Raw genomic sequence first — 24,424 nt, forward strand, 5'->3', positions numbered from 1 at the left:
GGGATTCCAACCGCCGGGCATGGGTCCGGCGGTAAATCATACCGATTCCATCTGTCAGACCGACAGACCAATTTTCTGACATGCTGAAAGCATCAGATATCTTGGCCTGCCCATCCACTAGGCGATTAAACCTAGCGAATGAGCGATAACGATCGTCGTTATCGCTCAATCGCTTGATAATCGCCTGCAAATCGTGCAGTTTAAGTCTAATACGATCAGTGATACGCGTGCACGCTGGTCTTATCGGACATTTATCATCAGGCAAACAAGCTGGTCAACCTGACGATAACGACTGCTCTTTCAGTGTAGGCACATCACAGACATAGAAACGACAGCACGATTACAATGTCGTAATCGTGCTGTCGTTTCTATGTCGTGTAGTGGATGGGCAGCAATACACTGACAGATATTTCATCACAACCCACAGATTTTTTTTTCCATAAAATCTGCCAGGCTCTGTCATATTATTGTTCCCTCACAGGGGAGGGACAACAGAATTTGCATAGTAGGCTGAACTATATATGCTTTGGCTGAGCGTTCATTGGTGGCCCTCCGCCTCTCTCAGCCAATGAGCTGTTCCCACCATTGACTTCAGTGATGGGAACTGCTAGGTAACGCTCAGCTAAAGCATGTTTATAAGAAGTGCAGAGGTTGAGCCCCTCGTTCCTTAAAGGACGGTACCTGTCCGTGGGCTCGGGATAATCCATTTTTTTTATTTGCTGAAGACGTGGATGTCTACGGGGAGAACAGAGTACCAGAGCAAGTATGTTTTTCTTTTCAAACAGATTATGTGGATGCCAGCACCCCGACGGTAGGTAGTGGGGCTAGGGGGAGGGTTAGCATTAGGGGGGGAGGGTTAAGCTATAGGGGGGATGTTAGATTTAGGGTGCAAGGAGGGAGGGATAAGGGGTAGGGGTTGGGTTAGGGTAATACTGACAACAGCTGGTAAGTACCCTATCAGGATGCCGGCGTCGGGATTCTGACTGCCGGGATCCCGTACCCAACCCATTTCTATGGGGGCTGCAAATGTAGTTAGAATTAGCAAGCTGCGTGATGTGAACCATTCCGGAATTTGGCCCCCCGCAGGTATTGCCATCTGAAGATGGTTTTGTGCTGCTGTAGCCTATGGGCTACACTTTGCAGATATCACTGAGGGTTCCAATGGAGCCCTACCCTGCATTGGCCATTCGTATGTGTGGCCAGTAGACAGCTCATGTGCAGGAGACACAACACAGAAGTGAAGAGACCGCTGATGTGGTCACTTCACTCAAAGCACATCCCAGGGACCGGCTCCTTTCGGAGCTCCTGTCTTTGCGAGCGCTATTTGATCCTTTAGAATGTAAGCTCTCACAAGCAGGGACCTCTTCCCTCATGTGCTTCTCTTTACATTTTCTTCTACTCCTTACTCCTCATAAGGGCACCTAACACGTCTCTGCCAACTCCCTGCTGCTTATTGTGAGTGTTTTAATTACTATTGCAGCAATGTATATAATGTCCTTCACTGTACTATAAGTTACTTGTTTGTTTGTTTTTTTTGTTCACTTATTAGTTTTATGTACTATGTAAGGCGCTGCGGAACACTTGTGGTACCATATAAATAAAGGATAATAATAATACATTTGGGCGATATTCTCACATACAACAATGATATTTTGGTTGCAAATATTACACCCAGATCACATTGTGATTATTGATAAATGGGCCCTTAAAGCATAAAATTATGCACATTATTAGTTAAGAAATTAGTAAATAGAGCACATTATTTGTTAACAAATAACCCTAACTAATAATGTGCTTTTTTAACAGATTTCTTATCTAATAATGGCCCCCATTTGTCAATGAAGGGAAACACCAGCTGAATTTTTCGTTTAGTATCACTGTAATACACACAAAAAATCCACTTGTATTTACCAATACTTACCCCTCTGGTGAGGTCCCGTGAGCGCTAAAGGGGTTATGCATTGTTAATAAATGTAGCCCAATATGCCTAATTTAAAAAAATAATGTTATTAGTGTTTTATTTATCTATTACAAGCGCTGTTATTATGCACAGATCAGCGCTGTATTCCGACAACACATTTCCCTGCCTAGCTGAATCTAACCTGCCATGCCAGTCACAGTGGAGCCATTTTCACAGCATCCCATTTTCAGTCACCTAAATGAATAGCAAAAACCCGCAATTGAGGGCCTGATTCAGAGCCGCTCGTTCGCTCCGAGCGATGTTCGCACATCTGCGCATGCGTATGGGTCATAATGCGCATACCAGTCATTGTGGTCGGAAATCGAGTGCTCGCAAAATAGCGAGTGCCTGATAATTTGAGTGACAGGATGAGGCGTTTGTGGGTGGTAACAGGGGAAGGTGCTTGAAAACGGGGAGTGGAGATCCGAACGCAGGCGTGCCAAACGGTCAAAACGGGCGTTTTAAGGGTGTGTATAATTAACAAAGCAGGTTGTTTCTTAGCCTGAACTGTTCGCATGATTGAGGTAGGAAAATCCAACCACAAGCACTGCGAGCAGTTCAGACGCCTTTCGATGTACTCGATTAATCAAATAAATAGTGGAGATGACGTAGGATGTGAGCGGCCAGGGGGCGTCTTTACAAAATAGCGAGCGCATGTGTCGTTCGCTCGCTCAGACATAGAGGCGTCAACAGACCGCAAAGAGCGAGCGCTCAATTTAAATAGCCCTTTTTCTGAACGAGCGAGCGCAAATAGCGTCCGGCTCTGAATCAGGCCCTGTATTCCCCCATATCTCCAAGTTGTACAATGCGAAGTGCTTGGACTAATGCATGACCAGCCTCATCTGCATGGGATTAGTGCTGTGCAAGTTTGCAATGATTTCCTTCTTTTCAAGTTTGTTAATTTTATTTACAAAAATACTATGCTATCTTTTTGGTTTGTGTCTAACACCTTAGTTACTTACTTTCTATGAAAATTTGCTTTTGAACACCCATGAGTAAGTGCAGTGGTTAACATTACCAGATTATGTACAATGTCAACTCAAATGAGTAAAGCCTGCAGAGTCAGTACAGTAAGGCTGATTGGTGCTTTCTTAATTGACAGCATCTATATTATATAATTTTTTTTGTTACTTTATTTTGTAAATTAAACATTTGTGCATATTGTACTATGTTTTTTTTATTATCTAAATCAAACATAATAGGCATGAGTTTTTTTGCTATCAAAACAAATGTTAAAAAAGCTTTTCTTGTGCTTATGACCTGGGTGGGTGTAAAGGGACCTAACCATTAGCAGATCGATAGAACGATATATCATTCTATTTATCTGCTATGGATAGGCCCTGAACGATGACAGATGCGCACTCCCGTGGCCGATAAATTTAATCTTTCATCTCTCCAACATGTTGGTCAATTATCGCATATCACTGCCAGATATTAGAAATATCTGACAGTTTATATGCAGTAAATGACGAAACAACGAAAGATATTAGCAGCAGCTACAGAGCGCTGCAGAGAAAAAAATCCACTCCCTGAATGATGTCATGGGATAGCGTTCGTTTGCCAAAATCTGACAAAAATGGCAGCTGCTCAATCAATCTAGCAGTACTAATCAGGTGCATGAAAGGGAGGGGTCATACTAAGTAGAAAAAGGAGGGGGTTTAACCCCCTATTGTTCCTCAGCACAAGATATCCCTTGAAAATTCCGGTTGCTGTGCTGAACGATATCTATCATGTACATGATGCCCCCTGGGGGGTCCTGCGCCCCAGACGTGAACCCCTTAGTGTTAGGGACTGCTAGTGACAGAGAAGCCGTGACGTGGCCTAGCAGCTTCCCATGTATTTGCAAATGCATGCAGCCAATATCTCTGAATTTCTATGAACATATAGTCTTCATATATTGTTGCAAGTATTATTCAGTGTGATGAGGAACAATAGGGGGTTAAACCCCCCTCCTTTTTCTACTTTGCCAAAATCTATCATGTACATGACAGATATCGTTCAGCACAGCAACCGGAATTTTCAAGGGATATCTTGTCTTTCATCGCTCAGAAAAACATCTGCTAATGGATAGGCCCCTTAAGTGTTTCTGAGTGTAAATTCGCCTTATGTAACACGGGTACATAGCTGGCTTCTTCAGGATACATGTGGGTAAATAAACTACAACCTTGGAGGAGAGAATAAGCTCCCATAACGGACTATGCCAATAATTTATAATTGGAAAATCTCAAACCAACTCAGGAACATCTTTTTACCCAAATATTATAATGAGCTATAGCAAAAATTAATGTCCACTATTGCAAGTAAGTGTCGAAATGTTCATTATTGAAATCCTTGTCCTAGAGTGTTAAAACTCCAATAAGTGGACAGACCGTATGAACAACTACTGTGTTTAAAATGGACAAATTGTAAAATATATACACTGGTGGATCCTGGAATGAAGTGCTCCTATGATAGGAAGATACATTAAAACTGCACTGTATAACATTAGAAATAGCAATTGAATGATAAAAACAATAAATTAAAACTAATAAGAATATAAAATCAATAGTATTCTCACTGTGTGGTGTCCATAAGCAATGTATTTCACAGTTCGATGTCAGTTTCCAGGTCCTTAACTAGGGTGGTTTGACATATGTCATGGCACAGGACACCGCAGGGCAGGGAGCGCTGCTTGGGTCTGTCAATTTTCTTTTTGCGGTTTATAATCATTCTCACTTGTAGCTTCCATTACTTTTATCCCCAGCATTTCCTGGCCGCCCCTATCTCCTACCTGGCCACCTCCCCAAGCACTTTCAGTCACATACAGGGGCGCCGAAAGGGGGGGGGGAGTGGGTACCATTTACCTGGGCCCATTGGAGGAGCCCCGGTCCTGCAGCCCAAATCCCCGCCACCCAAACTTTACTTTGGGTAGGGAGAGAGGACTCCCTGCTGCAGCAGCCTCTCCCCCCAGCCCAGCACACATGCTACTGTCACGCTGTGTGCTGGGCTAGAGAGAAGATTGAGCCCCCACCCCTGGACACCGGCACTCCCCTTAGCCACGTTTCCTCCCTGTATCTGGGCCAGGCAGAGCTGTTGGCAGCTCTGCTGAGGATGGTCACATTCTCTTTTATTTAACACACACATTTTTACATGCTGTCATACCTAAGACTCAAACCTATCACCTCTCACATGGCAGGAAGACACCTTACACATGGAGCTAACTGCCCCACAATTTCTGATGGCAGCCCTGAACACAGCCACTGATTCCAGACCCAGGTGTTACCAGCACACCTTTGCCAGTGAGTTCAGCTGCTGGTGCAGGGTACATACACAGATCTCCCCGCCGCTGATATTTACCACAAATACACTATATGTAGCACGCTTTCTATACCTTCAGCCGGTGATCCACACTGTCGGCTCTAGGCTTGTGCACAGCTGTTCTGATTGAGAAATCCTGCTTCAGGCGCAGCTTCACCAGCGCTCTCCTACATCTAGATCTATCCTGCATAATTATTGTGCATCATCACTGCAGCCATCAGATACACACTGTATTCAGCAGTGACACCTTGATAACAGTGGTACAACGGGATCGCACCCCTTTTTTGGGCACACATCTTATGTCCTTATTTGAAAAATGGGGAGGAGGGGACGCCAATAATCTTTCTTGCCCAGGGCACCAAAAACTCTAGTTACGACTCAAACAGTATATCTCCACTACAGGTACCATAGACACTTAGGGGTACATTTACTAAACCGCATCTACATTTAAAATGACACAGATATTATAAGCAAAACACAGGGTGCAGGGGTTGCATTTAATATCAGTGCCATTATTAATTTCAGGATACAAGCCAACACTTAGAAAATGTACCCCCTAGTTCTCCAGTTAAAATGCTCCAACTTGCTGATGTGACCATGACATTGAAAGAAAGAAATCTTTGCATAGAACAGTGGTAATATATATAATATAAAACGGGATTTTGGTACTTACCGATAAATCCTTTTCTCCGATTCCATAGGGGACACTGGAGAGCATAGACAGTGGGGTATAGATGGTGCTGAGAGAGAGCTTGGCACTTTAAATATTAAAAAGTGTGACTAGCTCCTCCCCCTCTATACCCCCCTCCAAGTTTCAGTCTTAGAAAACTTTGCGCGATGAGAACTGAGAAAAAACAAACCGAAAGGGGGAGGCGAAGCAAGTACGCAGAACATAGGAGAAGGTTGTAAAATAGTATCACAACCAGAGACCTCAAATCATTGGACTCTGATAAGATATCTGTCGGACGACAGACATAACAGAAAAAGACCCCAGCCCTGGCAGGAAGGAACAGCGCAGGGTGGGCGTCCAGTGTCCCCTATGGAATCGGAGAAAGGGATTTATCGGTAAGTACCAAAATCCTGTTTTCTCCTTCATCCACTAGGGGACACTGGAGAGCATAGAAAGTAGGGACGTCCCAGAGCTCCCATTACGGGCGGGAAGCGATGAGAACCCTGCCAAACAGAACGGCCGTCCTGCGTTGCAGAGGCCACAAACATGTAAAATCTTATAAGAAAAAATAATAAGAAATGTTGGCCAGACCAAGTAGCCGCACGGCAAAATAACTCCAAGGAAAAACCCTGTAAGCAGACGCCCTCTAGGAATCTACGGAGCGAGAGGCGGAGTAATAGGAAAACGTAGGCTCCCTAGAAGAGGCCATATACGCTTAACTGATAGGCAGACAAATCCAGGGGGCAAGTGACTGTTTTGAAGCTGGCCAACCAGTATGAACAGCATCATACAAAACAAATAGAGTTTGTTTTACATATGGCTGCAGGCCCTACCACATAAAAACGAAAAGCCTTAACAACAGCCAAGGATCCTGACAAAGGAGAGTGTCGTGGAAGAACCGGTACCACAAGAAGTTGGTTAATGTGGAAAGCTGAAACCTCCCTTGCGAAAGAAAATTAATTCTTGTACGGAGTATCGCTCTATCCTCCTAAAATATCCCATCTGGAGGATGACAGGATAGGAGGACAGAATAGAGCACCCAGATCCGACACCCTCCTGGCTGATGCCAGTGTGAGAAGAAACGTAAACTTCCATGAAAGTTATTTGAACTCCACTAATTACAAAAGGTGTAAGAAAGAAAATATGAGACCCAAATCCCCTGTAGCCACAGGAGGAACAAAGGGTGGTTGTAACCGAGGTACACAAAGTAGAAAAACCTGTACCTCTGGTATGCTAGACCAATGTCTTCTGGAAGAAAACCTTCAGAGCTGAAATTTGAACCGTCAGCGAACCCAACCGCAGATTAGCTGTGCTTGCAGAAAAAAAAAAATCCAACTAGGGTGAAATCTGTAGGAGGAGCTCCGCTATGTTCACACCCAGAAACATAAGATCTCCAATTACGGTGGTAATGGGTAGAAGTACCTTCTTACCCTTAGTAGGGCTAATCCTGGATGGGATCTCCCTTTGTCTCAAAATAGCCATTTTAATAGCCACACAATCAAACGCAGCCGCTTGAAGTCTGGATAGACAAAAGGACCTTGTAGTATGAGATTGTCTCTCAGAGGCAGTGGCCACAGATTGTCGATCAGCAGAAGTTGAAGGCTGGAATATCAAGCTCTGCCAGGCCAATAGGGAGCCACCAATAGAACCTTGATCTACTCCCTTATGATGCGATGTAGAATCTGAGGGAGAAGAGGAAACTTGAGAAAACAGAAATACAAAATTGAACCACCACAGTGCAGACAATGCGTCCACTTCCACTGGGTCTCTCTTCCTAGAGCCGTAGGAAGTCAGTAGATGTCGTCGGCTGGAAGCCATGAGGTCGACCTGGGAATACCTCACCAGTGGTGACAACCCTGCGGGAGTAGCGCTTCTTTCTGCTGGATGAGTTATTCTGCTTTTCGATTTGCTACACCTGGAAAGAAGATAGCTGAGATTGCTATTGCAATCCTTCCTGCCCAAGTTATACACCGGCTTACTATTATAAAAGCCGCACGACGTCTGAAGCCGCCGTGGTTAATGTACGCCACTGACGTGGCAATGTCCAACTAGACCCAGACTACTCAACTCCTCAACAGGAGGTCTGCTATCTGAATAGCTTAGAACACTGCCCTCAATTCCAATCTGTTTATTAGCAGATTCGTTTCCAGTGATATCCAGTGGCCGCAGAAATGCTGCTCTTGAACGACCACTTCACATCCTCTCAGACTCGTGTCTGTGGTGAAAAAGAGTCCCATCCCACACTCCGAATGTTTCCATCCAGTAGGAGTATCGAGTTCAACCACCAGAGAAGGGTTATCAGAGTTCTGGGACTTAACTTTACCCGATGGTGAAGGAAATGATGGGATCCTGTACACAGAGACAAGGACTAGCGGAAAAACCATGGGGAGAAATAATCCGCAAGGAAAAAGCCTTTGACACCCTGAGTCGAATGCAAACATGCACAGATATCAGATGATGACAAAAGGACTGTCCTCAGTTTCCTGAAAGGAAATTGCTTTTACCTGATGAAGGAAAACTTTCTGACATAAGGTATCCATGATCATATCCTGAACCTCTGCGTTGAAGCCTATGAGACTTGGAAAATTCCGCAACAACCCCAACGAAGATACGCGAGTCATTGGGCCGACAGCAGAAGATCGTCCAGGAAAGACATAATAGTAATTCTCTGTTTCCGAAGGAGAGTCGTCATCACTGTCCTGAGCTATGTGAATAACCTGAGGACTGATGATAAGCAAAAGAGTAAGTCTGGAAATGAGATCCTAAATACGAATCTCAGAAACGTCTGGTGAGGCAGATCGCAATCCGAAATTGAAGGGACTATCCTGATTTGAAATACTTAGGAATCGATTGAGATTCTACCTTTTCAGAGTAGGTCTGACCAATCCGAAAAGCTTTGGAACTACGAACAGACTGGAGTAAAAACTCTTTCTGGAGTGATGTCTGGAAACCGGGACCACCACTCTCAAGGATAAAAGGTAGTGTATAGTCTGCTGAAAAATGATACTCTTGTCGTTGGAAACAGGCACACCTGTAAAAAAAAACCAAGGTAGAGAAGAAGACTAAAAAGTCAAGCTTGTATCCTTAGTTATGAGACTCCGGACCCAAACATCCGTACAAGATACCGTCCATACTACTCTGAAGTCCTATAGACTCGTGCCCACTTGGGGTCCCCCAGTGAAAGGAAAACCTATCCTGTACTAGGATTAATAGTGGACCAAACCTCATGTTGAGTAGATGTAGATGCGGCTCTGCCCCGATATATGGAACACGGGAAGTAGATGGTCCTAAAGAACTGAAATGGGGGTCTAAATAAGAACCTCTAGGGAAAGGAGCCGCAAACGGAATATAAGAGGATCTACCTCCATCTCTTTAGATTCACTACAAGAAAAACACTATCCGCGAATGAAAGTGTTTTACAGATTCCTTCATACTGCACTCACCTTCATGCAGATTACAATGACAGGCTACAGTATGACACCTGCTTCTGTACAAATGGACTTGAGAGAATATGTCCAATGTCTTTAAAAGACATGTCCCCAGGAACCAGTAGCGTAGACTTCTTAAATAGCCATGAAACCGATGTGTCTACTGAAGTGGGATTCCAAGATATATTGCTATGCATGAAAAAGAGAAAAAAAGATAATAACCACCGGGACATCGGAAATTTGTCTGGATGTACCCAAGCTGACAAAGGAACATAATCCTGTTGTCTTAAACTGGAAATGCAATAGCATGTACTTTGTTTATTTTTAGAAAGAAATACTGTGGAGCAGGACTGGAGTCCTTGACCTGTATCTGCAATGCTGGCGGATTGCATAAAATAAAACCTCTATTCCATCTGAGAATGGTGGTATGGTTAAGAGCCATGGTATTGTGACCTGGAAACTCCTCTCTTTTCAAGAAGCCTCCAGCACATCAGAGAGAAGCTGTTGTGTAAGCCACAGCGTTCTACTCTCCCTGTAAGTTATAAATGTTATGCTGATGGAATAAGCTCTATAACAGCAGCTTATTTCTTATGCCATCAACCAATAGTGCCTATGCGGTGAACACTGTGCTTGGGGCGGGTCTCAAACCCGTGTATGTGGCGTCCAGGCAGGGACTAAAGGCACAATCCACTGTACCGGTCTGTAGTCTGCGCCATGAAGACAGCGATTCTGACATCCCTGATTTATTGTCTAGGATGCAATATTTTACAGAGAGAACATACAAACTCCCCACAGCCAGAGCCGCAGCAGGTCATTGATCAGAACCGAGACTCAGCAATGCCAACCACCACACCATCTGCGCTACACAATAGGGAATAAGAGGATTGCCCCTGTGTAGAACTAATTTGCATAGTGTTTGTAGGTAGCTAATCATAGAGACACCGTAGAGATACATACAGACCCCACACACACACACTAGTAAAGTGTAATGAATAAAGGTCAACAGAAGAAACTGGGATACAGAGAGACAGGAGAGACAAACTTGCCCCAATAGTGCTCCTAGCAGTGCCACGAAACGCTAGGCATAAAAGTAATTATAGATACTTATCTCTCCTGACCAGCCTAAACCCTGTACTCACAGTCTAGGGTAGGCTTACCAGTTTCAAGCAGCAGCTTTGTTACATACAGCAGATACCTCCCACACAACGGCCGCCAGCACACTTCCAAGGAAGCGCTGGGGCCGATGTGAGGAAGGAGATAAGCTCCGCCCCCTGCAGGACTCCGAACCTAAGCTCCGCCTCCCTGCATTGGCACTTAATTAACTAGAAGCGCGCTATTTATATATCTAAATATGCTCAAAACTGTATGAGCCTGTTATAGTATACATTCTCCTTGTGAAAATTGAACCCAGGGTGTAGCACACTGGTACTTCGAGTGCTTAGAAGCACAATGCTGTCTGCAATGGGGCTGCTCTGCTATTCGGAGCAGCCAGCTGCTGTATACCGCCCTCTAATAAATAAACCTGGCTTCCCCGCTAGTCTAGGAGCCAGGAAATACTCACAGTTGCTGCTCGCTGCCTGCGGCGGTATAGACTAATTAGATACCCAATGAGCGCTGCATGCAGCGGCATGCAGTATCCTCTACATGGAGACGGAGGTCTCAGTAGTCGGGGACCCCAGGCTAAGTGCATGCACTTGCGTGCGGGTCCCCACCGGCAGTTCCATCAACGCAGACAGGCAGTGTAGCCACTGCCTGTCTGTCCTCTTGTCTTCTATCTTCAGCGCAGCAGCGCTAACTAACTAACACCCTGAGGAGGATTGTAAAACACGTCCAGCTCTCTCAGGCACGAACTAAGACTGGAGCTTGGAGGGGGGTATAGAGGGAGAGGAACTAGTCGCACTTCTTTAATATTTAAAGTGCCAAGCTCTCTCTTAGCACAGTCTATGCTCTACAGTGTCCCCTAGTGGATGAAGAAGAAAGGAAGTTTGTTTGCTGGCGAATATTTTCCACAGCTCTCAAGGTAAAGCTGCCAAATCTTACATTTTACATTATTTAGTATAAAAAAGTAAGCTATTAGACCACATAGTGACACCGCAGAAAATCTTACATAAAATTAATTGGTCTGTTTGTTAGTTCGGTTATGCATTTGGACACCCCTGCACCGATTGGGATGAAACCAATGCGAGGTGGTCGAGTTGGATTCTGGACAAGTTTTAGGGGAGATAAGGGTCACGGTTGTACCTCCCCCGTGTGTATGCTGGGCATTACTTTGATCCTGGGAGCCTGTTATGAGCCTTCCACTGGATGGATTTGGACAAAAACTTCAGAGTGGTAACATTGGATCCCAGAAGACATACTAGGGGGTTGCGCTCCCGGTCAGACCTCCCATTGGTGTACGCTGTGCAGAATTTTGACCCGAAGAACCTGTTCTGGGCCTTCCACTGGGTGGATTTGGATGAAAACTTCACAGAGGGGTGGCAATTAGTCTGGGATGCTTAATGGAATGGTTGTGGTTTCGGTCAGACCTCACGATGGGAGTGCTCCGGGCAGAAAGTTGACCCAGGGAGCCTGTTCTGGGCCTTCCACTGGATGGATTTGGATGACATCACATAATAAAACTTAACTTGAAGATTTAAACGCTGGCAACACCGGGTACTTCAGCTAGTAGGTAATCAAGTAGCCACAATGTGTGTTTTTAGGCTATTTAGAACTAAATTAGTCTGTGATCTGATCAATCCTACACTATTATGCTGGGCATACACCTGCACGATTTTGTGCCGATTGTCCGATTTTCGACGTGTAGTATGATGAATAGTGTATTTTTGAAGTACGATCCGATGCGCGCTCACGCAGCTCCTAATATGTATCCTATGATCAAATGTGCAGCCCATATGATCCGTCGTATTCGTATGCCGATCATGCCATGTTTATTCACCATGCGATGAATCGTGCGTCTGAACGGCATCATATGTTAAACAAAACAAAAACTGAAGCACGCATGTGGAGATCCGTGATGCATGCATCTGTCTGTTATAAAATAAGCTCAGATGCAGGGATGGTTCAGTGAGAACCAACTGTCCATCTGTGAAAAATAAATGAAAAAGTGTGTTTTTTTTTTTTTTAAAGAAAACGGCGTGCCCCCCGTATGCAAGCACAACCAGCACCAGGCTAGTCCGTACCAACCCTGGTTGCCAAAATACAGGGGACAAACGACGTAGGGGTCCCCCGTATTCTGCGCAACCAGCACTGGGCTCTAATCCGGTCCTGGAAATACAGGGGGAAAAATGCAGAGGGTCCCCCTGTATTTTCCAGAACCAGCACTGGACTTTTCTAGCAGGGGGGGGCAGCTAATGCCACAGCCAGGTGAGCCCTTTCACCGGACCCCCAGCCAAAGCATTAACCCTGGCCGCTAGTCAGCCCAGGGATCCCTGGGGAGCTAGGGACCCTCCCAATAAAGGGGCCCCTCCAGGGAACCCCAGGATGATAGCCCGGGGCTATCCTCGGCACCCCTGTGCGGTGGGTGCCAGGTTGATTATGTTTGTGTGTTTATTTAAATATTGCTTTTGCTCTCAAGGTGGTTGTTAGTAGGTTTCTAACCTCTTTGCTATTTGCAGCACCATTAATGATTCAAAGCAGCGCAAAAGAAAAAGAACACAAGTAGAATGTGTGTTTTCTACAACACAAAATAAACATATCTTCACCCTTAAGATAATTTGGATGCAGACATCACATCAGTAAATGGTTAGAGGTTTCCATTGCTTTTCAATAGTCTGAAAATATAGCCTGTGTGTTTTGTTTGTTTTATTAAATTAATAATTACAAATATAATTTGTATATGTTCTAGGATATAGGGTCTTCTCGCTATGTAATACTAGGATAACACATTTCAGAGGTTTTCAAACCAGTTATTGCTTATTATAGGCTGTTTGTGTATGCAGCGCTCAAAGATGTTTGCATGATTTTGGAGCAAATACTACTAGTAATGCCAAGAAATGTTCCCAGCCAGCCAACTCATGGTGTGCTGCCTCAGTAACAGTATCTAACCTCTGGCTGCAGTGCAGGGACAAAAATCCTCCACAGCTCCGCTCCACCATATTGGTTGAGTGTTTGACTCACTGACAGGCCTCCATGGACGGGGCAAGCGGCCAATAGTGATCAAGCGAGTCAGGTTAACTCAGTCTTACCTGGTCCTTGTTATCCAATATATGACTGCCAGACTGAACCAGGTCTGGCAAGTGCCTGGCATAATACACAATGCCACCACTTACGAGACCAGCAGTAGCTTAGACATTTCTCCTGGGATCAGTGGCTATGTTCTAGGACCAACCTTTTCTTATACTGCATTTAATATATGCTTTGTTGTGCACTGCCAGTAAAGACAGACTGGTAGGCTCTAGGCAGTGGCAGACACAGCCACAGGGGACCATCAATTATGGTTAAACAAAGGTAGTTTATCTCTATACCCATAATTATTAGTCACATAAAATTAATCGTGGTCACTGAGCGAGACCCCTCTGGAAGCTGCAGGGGGCTGGCAGTAGAATATATTTACCTTATAAAATCAATACTACTATTGGCCAGTAATGCCTCAGATCTATTTTCCAGTAATGTCCTGTTCTTTTGAGATTATTAATACAATGTAAGCAACCTATAATAATTGGTGTTTATAGAATACCAGCATATTCCTTGATGCTGGACAATCATACATGAAAGTACAGGAACATACAATTAAATATATAGTTGATGCTGTGAAAGCAGAGTGCTGCTATTCTGTCTATAACCTGTATTTGATTTTAGCTACACAACATGTGGCGCTGCCCAAGGAGATGTGTCAGTAATGAGGCAGACAGCAGCTCTAGCAACCAATATTACTAGCTATAGTTGGGCACACAGTGTAGGACATTGAAGGGGTGTTCTCTATTGTATCTAGCAAGTGTACATTAGCTATTTCTGTCCTAATAAGTAGATCTACTGTAGTAATGATACTTGTATTTTTAAGCATAGACCAGGTTTTTTCAACTAGTCATCAAATACCAACAGGTAATGTTTTCAGGATTTGTCTGAAAACAGGAGGCATACGTACAGACCTAGCAAAATAGATTAAATCAACTGTGAAAGGAATTCCTAAAACATGACCTGTTGGGGATGCAGGAGGACTTAAGTTGAAAACCCCGAAATATTAGCTTGAATAAGGCTGTGTATATGCGATTAGGTTGTGCGGCTTTCAGCCTCTTGCTTATGTAGCCACACATGCAACGATCCTACAGTTGAACCTACATGATAGGATCACTGTCCAATTTGGTCATTCATGGTGGCCAGGTTAAACAAGTACTAACAGCACACATAGGGCAATATACCAGATAATGATTGCATCTGTTTGCGGGTATTTTGGCACCATATATGGTGAGAAAAAGGAATGACGACAGTATGTGAAGTGCCGCAGCAGAATGGCTAGGCATACTCCTGCGTTGAATTGAGCATTTACATACATAATCCACCATCTAGAGAGAACACAGAGAAACGCGTGGATACAATGTCTCCAGTTTTAATTCAGACCTTAAATATTACATTTAACTCTTTTGCTCCAACTGGTGAAATATGTAGCAAAGCCGTGCAGTAGAGAAAATGTTATAAAAAAACAAAAAAATTAAATAGATTAAAATGCACTGAGGGCTACTATGAAAACTAAAGAGACAGAAGCACTTTGTAAGAACATTGTGTATTAATAAGGTTATACTCTGTATGAAATATAAACAAGTCCTAAGGTGCAGCTATTTCATATAGGACTGGTTAGAACATGATCTGTGTATACTGTTACTCTTGCAGCGATCATCGGGAAGGTCAAGTCACAGATATGCATATAATGCTTGAAAATAGCCACGATCTGTGGGTTCACTCTGCAGCTCCAGGACAAAAACAAAATTGCATGGAAGAACATAGAACATAAAAATAAGGAATGCCAATACCCATAAGGAGATCACTCTGATGGATGTTGGATGACAACTAACATGTAGTCTTTATCTGAAAAGATAAATGTAATTATTATTAAAGAGAAAGGAAACACAACGTCCAACATTAATATATACAGTAGAGCATGTTGTGTCACTGGTCTGAATAATGGACATGAAATAACTGCAGTGTTTATGAATAACTAAATATGCACAACATGTTACGTCACCCCTCAGCAGCAGGGTGACATGTAGGAAGGGAAGTACTTCCCTAAACTGGCAGACAGAGGATTGTACTGTGTAAAATCATAGGCAGGGACACTGCCTGTCACAGCAACAACTCACATAGCTTATTGGACAACAGCAGATCCTATGAGGAGCTTTAGAAGTTTGCAGTGGAATGTCATGCTGAATGCTAGCAATGTGTTTTACCATAATATTTGTAATAAAAGGTAATATTTACCCAAAAGTATCTGAGGAGTTGCTTTATTTTTTTGTTACCACAAATCTTTTTTTTGTAACTTCTGTAAATTCCAGATTAAAAGAAAAAAGTTTCTGGCTTTGCATCTCTTAAAAATGTTTTTCACACAGGTTTATAAATGTGGCTGGAGATCTATTGGTCAATGTGGCTGTAGCGGGCAAGTTCAGATGGGAGACTGAGCTGATGCAAACAAGTAAGCTTTTTATCCCAGGCTTGAAAAGGCAGAGCCACTGTAATGACTACTTACATAAGGCAAACATACTTCAGGAACAATAATACAGCTTACATGAGACAGCAGTTCAAAAAGGCAGAGTATTCCCAGCACAGTCGTCATGGTTCAGATTGTCCAGCATAGGGAGAGCTGCTAAAGGTGCAATCTCTCCCTCACATTTCCACTGACTAACTAAACTTACCATGTTTTTATACCTTAGCTGGTCTTAATTGAGCTAAGGGTGTGGTTCCTCCCTAGCTACAGGGAGGTTAACCCTTTCCTCAGAACGTGGGAGACCCCCACTCTGTCACAGTGGCCAATAAAGAGCCCCAGTCATACTGGAAGCGATCCAGTTATGTGCAGTGTTCTCCCCAGGCTGTTTTCTGCGGGCGCATCGCCCAACAGAAACAGCCTGCCGGCCGGCACTTTTCCCTGCTGACCCCCGCTGTGGAACTCTGGCCTCTGAAGTGACCAGAGGCTAAAGAAGCCTCCAATCGCTTCAGAGGCCAGCGTTCCCAGTGATGCATTGCGCGGGTGACGTCATCTGCAACGTGAGGAGCCTGCCCCGCGCGCCTGCTGGATCTAGTTAGATCCAGTCAGCGTGATGCAGCGGCCAGCAAGTAAAGGTAAGTGCTGGGCTGGGGCCAGGACCAGTCTGGGGGCACTGCATAAGGGACACTATTAAACCTGGAGGCACTGCTTAAGGGGCCAGCCTGGGGGCACTGCATAAGGGACACTATTTAAGCCTGGGGGCACTGTATAAGGGGCCAGTCTGGGGGCACTATTTAAGCCTGGGGCACTACATAAGGGACCAGTCTGGGGGCACTACTTTAGCCAGGGGGCAATGCATAAAGGGGAAAACTACAGGGGGCACTGTATAATGGGCACTTTTGACTGAGAGCCAGTGGGGGAGCAGCCTGAAACCTGTCGGGCTGGATAGGTAAGGGAGATACCCCTTTTCCCAGTGTGCGCATAATTGCGAAGGCCCCCACCCGGCTCCTTTTGGATGCCACCCGGCTGGAAAACATTTCTGGGGAGAACACTGATGTGTGTGGCCAACTGGTGGACAGAATCCTGTTGCCCTGTGCTTACATAGAGCAGCAGGATGAATCTTTTAGTAATTAAGGTTGGACTACCAGAGAAAAAGGAGGGAGCTGCTCAGCAAGGGGCCTATGTATCAATCTGTTACATCAAATTATGCAGAAACTAGTTTCTGTATAATTTTATGTATTGTTCCTATGTACTAATAGCACAATGCAGGAGAGTTCACAGGAAAATGCTAATTATTGCTGCAGATTGCAGTCCCAATTGTTATCAATGGGGACTACGACCTGACCCCTATGTACAAAACTACAAAAAGCAAAGCTTTGCATAGTCTGGCCCCGGTAGTTTACACAGTCTTCAGATTGTGTAAGCTACTGTAAACTTATAGAGAGATCTTTTGACTGATTGATTGCCCCAAATCCTGGCCCCCCCCTCCCCTTCCCCGTTGCCCTCGGCCGGCTCCGGAAGCTGACGCTGTGGGCATGCGCAGTGTCCGCTTCCCCCGGAGAAGTCTTTCACTTCTGCAAAAGACTTCTCCTAAATGCCGAGGCTATAACTTGCAGGGACGGCAATGTTACCCTTTGTACATAGCAGGGATTTTTTCATTAAAAATTAAATTATCCTCTGAGAGTTGGATACAAAATAATCGTGGCATTACCATGATTATTAGTACATAGATCCCTAAATCTGTTACTACCTGTACCACTATTTCCTAAAGAGGTTAATTCACTTCTGCTTCCTTCACAAAGCTTATATTACTCTGGCCAACCTGTACACCAAATAAACCTCTCTATTTCAAATATATAAATATGCCGACTTATCAAAAGGTGATAGCTATATCTGCATGATTTGGCTGATAAGAATTGTAAATAACTGTTCGTGCCAAGAGATTGCCCTTTAGAAGAAGCACAACCTACATAAACAGGGTCTGTCTAGGTAAAGTGATACAAATTTGGAGCTTGAGGAGTGAACAAATGGACTACTGCTTCACTTATATGGTTCCAAAGTCAATGCTTTTCTTTCATCTTCCATCATTGGGACATGCTGTTTTTTACTGATAAGGAAGAAGGTCATTGGTAGCCTACGCTGAGGGAGTTGTAGCTCAGAATATGTTCTGGAAGTGCTGTTAGGGAATGCTATGGGATCAGTGGGGCTGGAGATTGCAGGTCCATTTATTAAGATTGCATATTGTATGTTATTGGCACTACCAAGTTTGCAACAGTTTCAATGTTTTCGATACATAAATGTACAGTGGGAAAGGAAGAACAGGGACTCATATTGACAGACAGAACTATATTTGGTCAAATGTGCAACGTTTCATCCTCCTGCACATCCATGTATTTCAGATCTAAGTTATAATCTGAACAAATCTTTAGTTGTAACCATGTACGGACATTGGCAGGCACATCCTGCAATTCTCCAGCAATAAATGGTATTCCCCTAATTCAGGGATGGGGAACCTCAGGCCCGGGGGCCATATAAGGCCCTCAGAGTCATTTGGTCTGGCCCTCGGAGCTTTTCTCTGCTAGCCTCATCTGGCTAGCAGGGTGCCCAGAATGGTTCCCCACACCTGCCCTAATTGGTCATAACCTTTGCATCCATATATAACAAAACTAGACAATCCTGCAGCAGGAATGTAAATAAGCTGCAGCAATATATTACCTGGAGCAATCATAATCTCGTTTTTCTTGGAACGGACTCTGAGAAATGTCAGATCATTCTGGGGGTCTATGTCCCGTACCGAACTTCTGGCTTTTATTGCCAACTGATGCATGAGACCGGCATACTGTGCAGTAGTTGTGTTATCCATTGTGCTCTTAATGGGAATTCCTGAAAGAGGACCAGACGTTCCATATATAAAATATGCATGACAATTAGGTCACAAGATGCAGTTTTGCATGCAATTGGAATTTGTATTACAGTTCCATCAAGTATATTCATGCTACAGTCATAATCATAAGTCAATTAAAAGAAAACTCTAAGGTTGGGTACACACTAGACGATGTGTGTACCCAGCGATGCCGGCAACGAAAGCGCGCGGGGGAGGTGGGGATATCGGGGCCATCATTAACGATATCCCCAGTTTTGATTGCAGTTCAGACGACTGGGGAGATTGTTAACGACCCGCAGGAGTGTGCATCGTTCATCGTTAAGAGCATGCACACTGGACGGTTTGAATGAAATATCGTTGAAAGATTTAGTTACCGTTCAAATAAATAGTCCAGTGTGTGCAGGGCTTTAGGTGACATTCCAGGCAACCTGTGCTGTGTTCGGGGGGCAGGGGATAAATGTATATACTTTAATGTGTATAGACTGAATTGGGGATTATGCTTAATTGTGTGCGCGCAGAGATCAGTCTTCTTGCACAGGAAGGGGGGAGGGGCAGGATTGATAATGAAGATGGCTATGAAAGTAAGCATAAGGAAAGGTGCTATGCTGTTACAAAGACGCCCCATTTAGCTCCATGCACACAATACAGGTGTAATTGTGGCCAACTTGCAGTTAACTCTGCATCAGTCTCCACTCTTCCCATGTGATAAACATGTTCACAATAGACATGTGCTTACAGTGCACACTTAGCAAGGTTTATCTTGTTGAATTAATGTATTTCACAAATTTTTCAAACATTCTTTTAAGTTCACACTTTGGAATGTTTCTTCATTTCCACTAAACAGGTGTCCTCTCACCTTCTGAATTTACAATAATAATTCCCTGTACACCCTTCTGACACTGGATCCTTTTTAAAGTTTCTTCAACGTCTGCCTGTAAAACAAAAAAAGAAAGCTTAACCTGTACCTTCTGTACAGTAGAATTCCCTGTGAGCAGCATAGCACAGTCCTCCTCTTACTGGTGTCACAGACATGGAGGACAGACCATCTACAAGAGGTGAATATAAAACGTTGTTATGGCTAAGCAGAACTGGACACTAACCAGACCGCTTCACCAGCAAGGCTCCAGGCATTCCAGATGAATTTAAAGTGTTATTCTATTGCTATATTGCATTAATGTCAGTACAGATAAGGAAATGGATTAGGAAATCTGATAGAACAGCAGACAATGTGCTATATAATTAGTACTATCCAAGTTTTATGAGGAAGGAAAAGCATATGCGTGATGGAAATTATTCAAAACATTGGGGGTTATTAAAAAGAGCAAAATAGCAGTAAACCAGAATAAGTAGACTTGACCAAAACCGCTCTATCGTTAGATCAGGCAAGTCATATTTTAAGAAGCAGCTTTTGGATAAATGTTATACCTACACTTACCAAAACAGATTAATATAATTGATAAATAAGGTGCTTCTTTCTTTCTGAAATATAACCAGGCATTCCTGGTTGAGCTATTTATACCCCTTTTCCACCTAAATTCCGGGTCTGACCCGGAGTTGGAACAAAGTTCCTATCCGGATCAGACCCGGAATTTTGCCGGTGCCGACTCGGGATATTCCCGAGTCGGCGCTGCTCACACCGGAGTTGGGTCTGCATAGACCCTGCTTTTCTGAAGTGAAAGTTGTCGCTTGGAGATGATGTCATCTCCAAGCGCCACTGAAGCCGAGCCAATCGGCCGGCTAGCAGCGCACTCCAGGTCACTGTGACACGGAGTGCGCTGTTCTAACAGCAGGGTTTCACGGGCTGCGCCCGTGTTAAACCCTGCTAGTTACCTGGGTTGGATTGCCGGGTCACTGGACCCGGCGATCCAACCCTCTCCCCTTTTACACCAGGGAGCTGCCCGGGTTTACCCTTCAAAAACCCGGGATTTAGCTCAGGTGTAAAAGGGGTATGAGTCATCAGAATTGAGCCTATCCCCATTCTGACCGGATGACCTTGCTCCAAAAGGTGATCACAGATATTTGACTGTACGTACATAGTAGTGGTTACTTGTACTTGAGTAACCTGAGTGGGCTTAAGTCACCAATATTGGGAATTCCATCTGTAACAGCCTGTTATTGACTACTCCCACTGCACTGTGGGTAACAAGCTGCCACACCTCCAGGCACCGCTTTTCCCAGACTCCTACCTATGGCACCTAGAACCGCTTATTTCTGAGTATGTGTAATGACACTTCTGCAACACCTCCTAATTGGTATCGGCTAATTCCCACTGGTCCCTCACTATGGTGTCTGTACTGGGTATTTGGTATTGAGCTTGGAGACATTGGGTTAACCCCAGAACAGAGACACTACTCTGGTAGTCAAAGGACACAAACAGATGCAGTTGACTTGAAACAATGGGATGGTCAACGCTCAAATTATTAATCAAATGTATGTACAACAGTGCTAACCTTATATTTGTGGCAGAGGTAGATTTCATCATCAGCTGACTATTGAAAAGAGATCAGTTTTTTTTGTAGTTTACTTTTGTTGTTACACTCAAATTCTAATATATTGTACATGACCAAAACTATGTGGACACAAACATCACACCCATATGTTCTCACTGAACATTGCATTTCAAATCCATGGGCATAATATGTAGTTGATTCCCCCTTTGCTGCTAAACCAGCCTGAACTCCTCTGGGAATGCTTTCCACTAGCTTTTAGACCTTGGCTGTGGGGATTTGCATTCATCCACCTACAAGAGCATTAGTGAGGTTGTGAATTGAAGTTGCATGATCAGTCCTGGCTGGCAGCGATCAATTCATCCCCAAGAAGTTCACATGGTTGAAGTCAGGGCTTTGTGCACAAAGTACTTTCATGCTGAAACAGGAACAGGTCTTCCTCAAACGGTTACTACAAACTTGGAAGCACAGGATTCTCTAGAATGTCAATGGTAGCTGTAGCATGAAGATTTTCCATTACTAGAACACAGGGACCCAGGCCAAAGCATGAAAAACAGCCTAGACCAGAGGTTCCCAAACGCGGTCCTCAAGGCTCCCCAACAGTTCACGGTTTAGAGATATCCATGGTTGAGCACAGGCGATTAAATCAAATTGACTGAGATACTAATTATGTCACCTGTGCTCAAGCATGGTTATCCTTAAAACCTGGACTGTTAGGGTGCCTCGAGGACTGAGTTGGGAACCTCTGTCCTAGACTATTATTCTTCATGCACCAAACAGTTGGCAGAAAGCGTTTTCCCGGCATATACCAAAACCAGAATGGTCCACCTGATGGGCAGATCGTGAAGTGCGATTCTTCACTCGCGTCTACCTGTTAGCAATGAGTGTGGTTGGCTAAACACTAATCATTGGGAGGTCCACATACTTTTGCACATGTAGGGGTCAATTCAATTAGGAGTAAATTTACAAATGTGAGTTTACATCATGAAGCTTGCATACATCTCGTGAATGCACGCACCCAAGAAATTCGAGATTCAATTAGAAATTCAGATTCACAAGACTTGTGGCGAGTTTTTGAGACTTTTCTACAAAAAGCAAACTGGGAGAAGTGCATGAAAATGTGTGGAAATTATTCTGGACCATTAGGAAAGGAGTGCAGGTTCTTAATAGGTTCAAGTGGCTGATTTTTCCCCTTTTTTAATTAATGTTGGAAAAATTATAGTAAGAAAGTGTTTTTCGTAAAATAAAAGTCATTCCACCAATTTTGGGGTACAGAATAATGTCTGTTAGTATTTTAATATAAGTTTTATATAGTTGGAAAAAACACTTTCTAGCTCCCATCGGCAAGTTCTAATACCCCCCTCCCATCAATGCAACACCTCTACATACATGTGCCACATAATTTTACCCATTAAGCTTTTTAGACAAATTCACCTGAAAACGGACATATCCTTATTGGCCAAATTATACATCTTAACCTAAGTGGGTGATTATTCATTGGGATGTGTGTTCCAGAGGTTCTGCACTGTGTCCCGACATTTTTAACTTCAAATAAGTATTCTCCCTACCTCTTCACCTGCTCAGGGGGCTATGTACAAAATAATGCATATTACCGCAGTATAAAACGAAGAGAGTTTGTTATCGAATTGCAAATGTAATTTGCGGTGCAAGTTTGCCATGAGAATAGCCTGCAGAATGCAATTTACACCTAATTTAATCGTCCCAGTAGTGTTCATGCTAAATGATTACCTCAATATGGATTATGCCATTTACAAACTTAAAGGACAAACATTCCAAAATCTATTGTTCTTGGGATTTGTAAGACTGTAAATGGCACCATCAATATTGAGGTCATCATTAACTGTACCCATAGGGTATTTTACAGTATTAGCAGGAGTACAACTATAGATAGCTGTTCATGTAACTTTCAGAGACCATGGATAATGGCCATTCCTGTAAGGGTCTCCAAAGTTGGGTACAAACTATACAATCCATTGTACGCAGATCGATACAATATATCGTACAATGTGTACGCCCAAACCATCGTTCATCGGATCTTCCCATCTGCACATCAGATGGAATGATGCAATGAACAATGTGGGGTAGTTCCATGCAGCATGTACGGCGCGTGGGATATATCGCACCGTCGCTGGGTAGCACCACTGTATGGTATGTACTCAGCTTTACATCAAATATTTTAACCAAAAGAGACCTGGAGCAGGTTCACGTGCATTGTTGTTAGGATATAGTAACACTTAAGTCTTCTATGCAGTTTATTTTTGTTTGTGCATGAATTAAAGCAAATTTTAAAATAAGATATGGGAAACCTTTATAAAAAGAAAAAGAAGAAGGGGGAGGTTATTATTTATAAAGTCAGACATGTATGGCAGATTACGGTTCTTCCAGATCTTCTGTCAAAAGTGTCACCAAAATCGTTGCTTACCACCAGCCAGTACATAATAAAAACCACATTGCTTTTATCTTTAAAGTCCCTGTGTGCCGATGTACGGATGCTCACCTCTGTGGGTTGTAGAATACATAATAATGGAATGCTCTGCTATACATGAGAGGCCGGTGAGGTCACCCGCAGACCCTGGCCCGCTTTGTCCCACCCGCTCCCCAAATGTGCCACACAGAGCCGGCATGCTGCTGAGGTTAATTACAGCCCCGGCCCCATACATGATACATCACTCACCATATCTGCTGCCTGTCCTGCAACACTCCGTCCGCTCCGGTGCTACCAGATGACACGGAGCATGCGCTGAATGATACCAGCGTCACCAAGCAGCCAAACCCTCCATTATCCCACACACATACTAAAAGGGCTGGTCAGGAAACGCCCAATACAGCGCAGATGATCCGGAAACAATCAAATTGTTTCTAGTCGCCATTTTGTTGAAGCCACCGTGTGTATTTTATCAATAATACGTATTTGCCGCTGATAAGACGCCATCTGTCAAAGCTATACAGTGACATAGCATTTGTTATATGAACTGCTAAATTAGTAGAGTCTAAACATAGATGACTATATTCGAAGCCAATTTTCTCGACTTTGCTGCTGAATTGGTAAATGTGCTATATGTTTTAGAACATGGAAAACTATTATC

At 43.8% G+C, this 24,424-nt stretch overlaps 1 protein-coding gene across 1 annotated transcript; it reads right to left on the minus strand.

Annotated features, from left to right (window-relative positions):
* Positions 1–14,884: 14,884 nt before the first annotated feature.
* Positions 14,885–24,147, minus strand: DYNLRB1 (dynein light chain roadblock-type 1). The gene is made up of 4 exons (XM_088480798.1): positions 24,013–24,147; positions 19,727–19,802; positions 18,702–18,869; positions 14,885–15,376 (listed from the first exon to the last, which is right to left on the minus strand). The coding sequence occupies exons 1-4, from the start codon at positions 24,013–24,015 to the stop codon at positions 15,333–15,335; spliced, it is 291 nt and encodes a 96-aa protein (XP_088336924.1). The 5' UTR covers positions 24,016–24,147; the 3' UTR covers positions 14,885–15,332.
* Positions 24,148–24,424: the final 277 nt, after the last annotated feature.

This window comes from Taudactylus pleione, unplaced genomic scaffold (assembly GCF_031769625.1).
Source record: "Taudactylus pleione unplaced genomic scaffold, aTauple2 ptg000256l, whole genome shotgun sequence".
Lineage (NCBI taxonomy): Eukaryota > Metazoa > Chordata > Amphibia > Anura > Myobatrachidae > Taudactylus > Taudactylus pleione.

Bases quoted from the DNA above. Each gene is read 5' to 3' on its own strand.
- DYNLRB1 (XM_088480798.1), bottom strand. The intron at 18,870-19,726 runs GTGAGAGGACAC...GTCCTCTTTCAG, and splicing joins TATTATTGTAAATTCAGAAG to GAATTCCCATTAAGAGCACA. The intron at 15,377-18,701 runs GTAATATATTGC...TTATCTTTTCAG, and splicing joins CGAGATTATGATTGCTCCAG to ATAAAGACTACATGTTAGTT.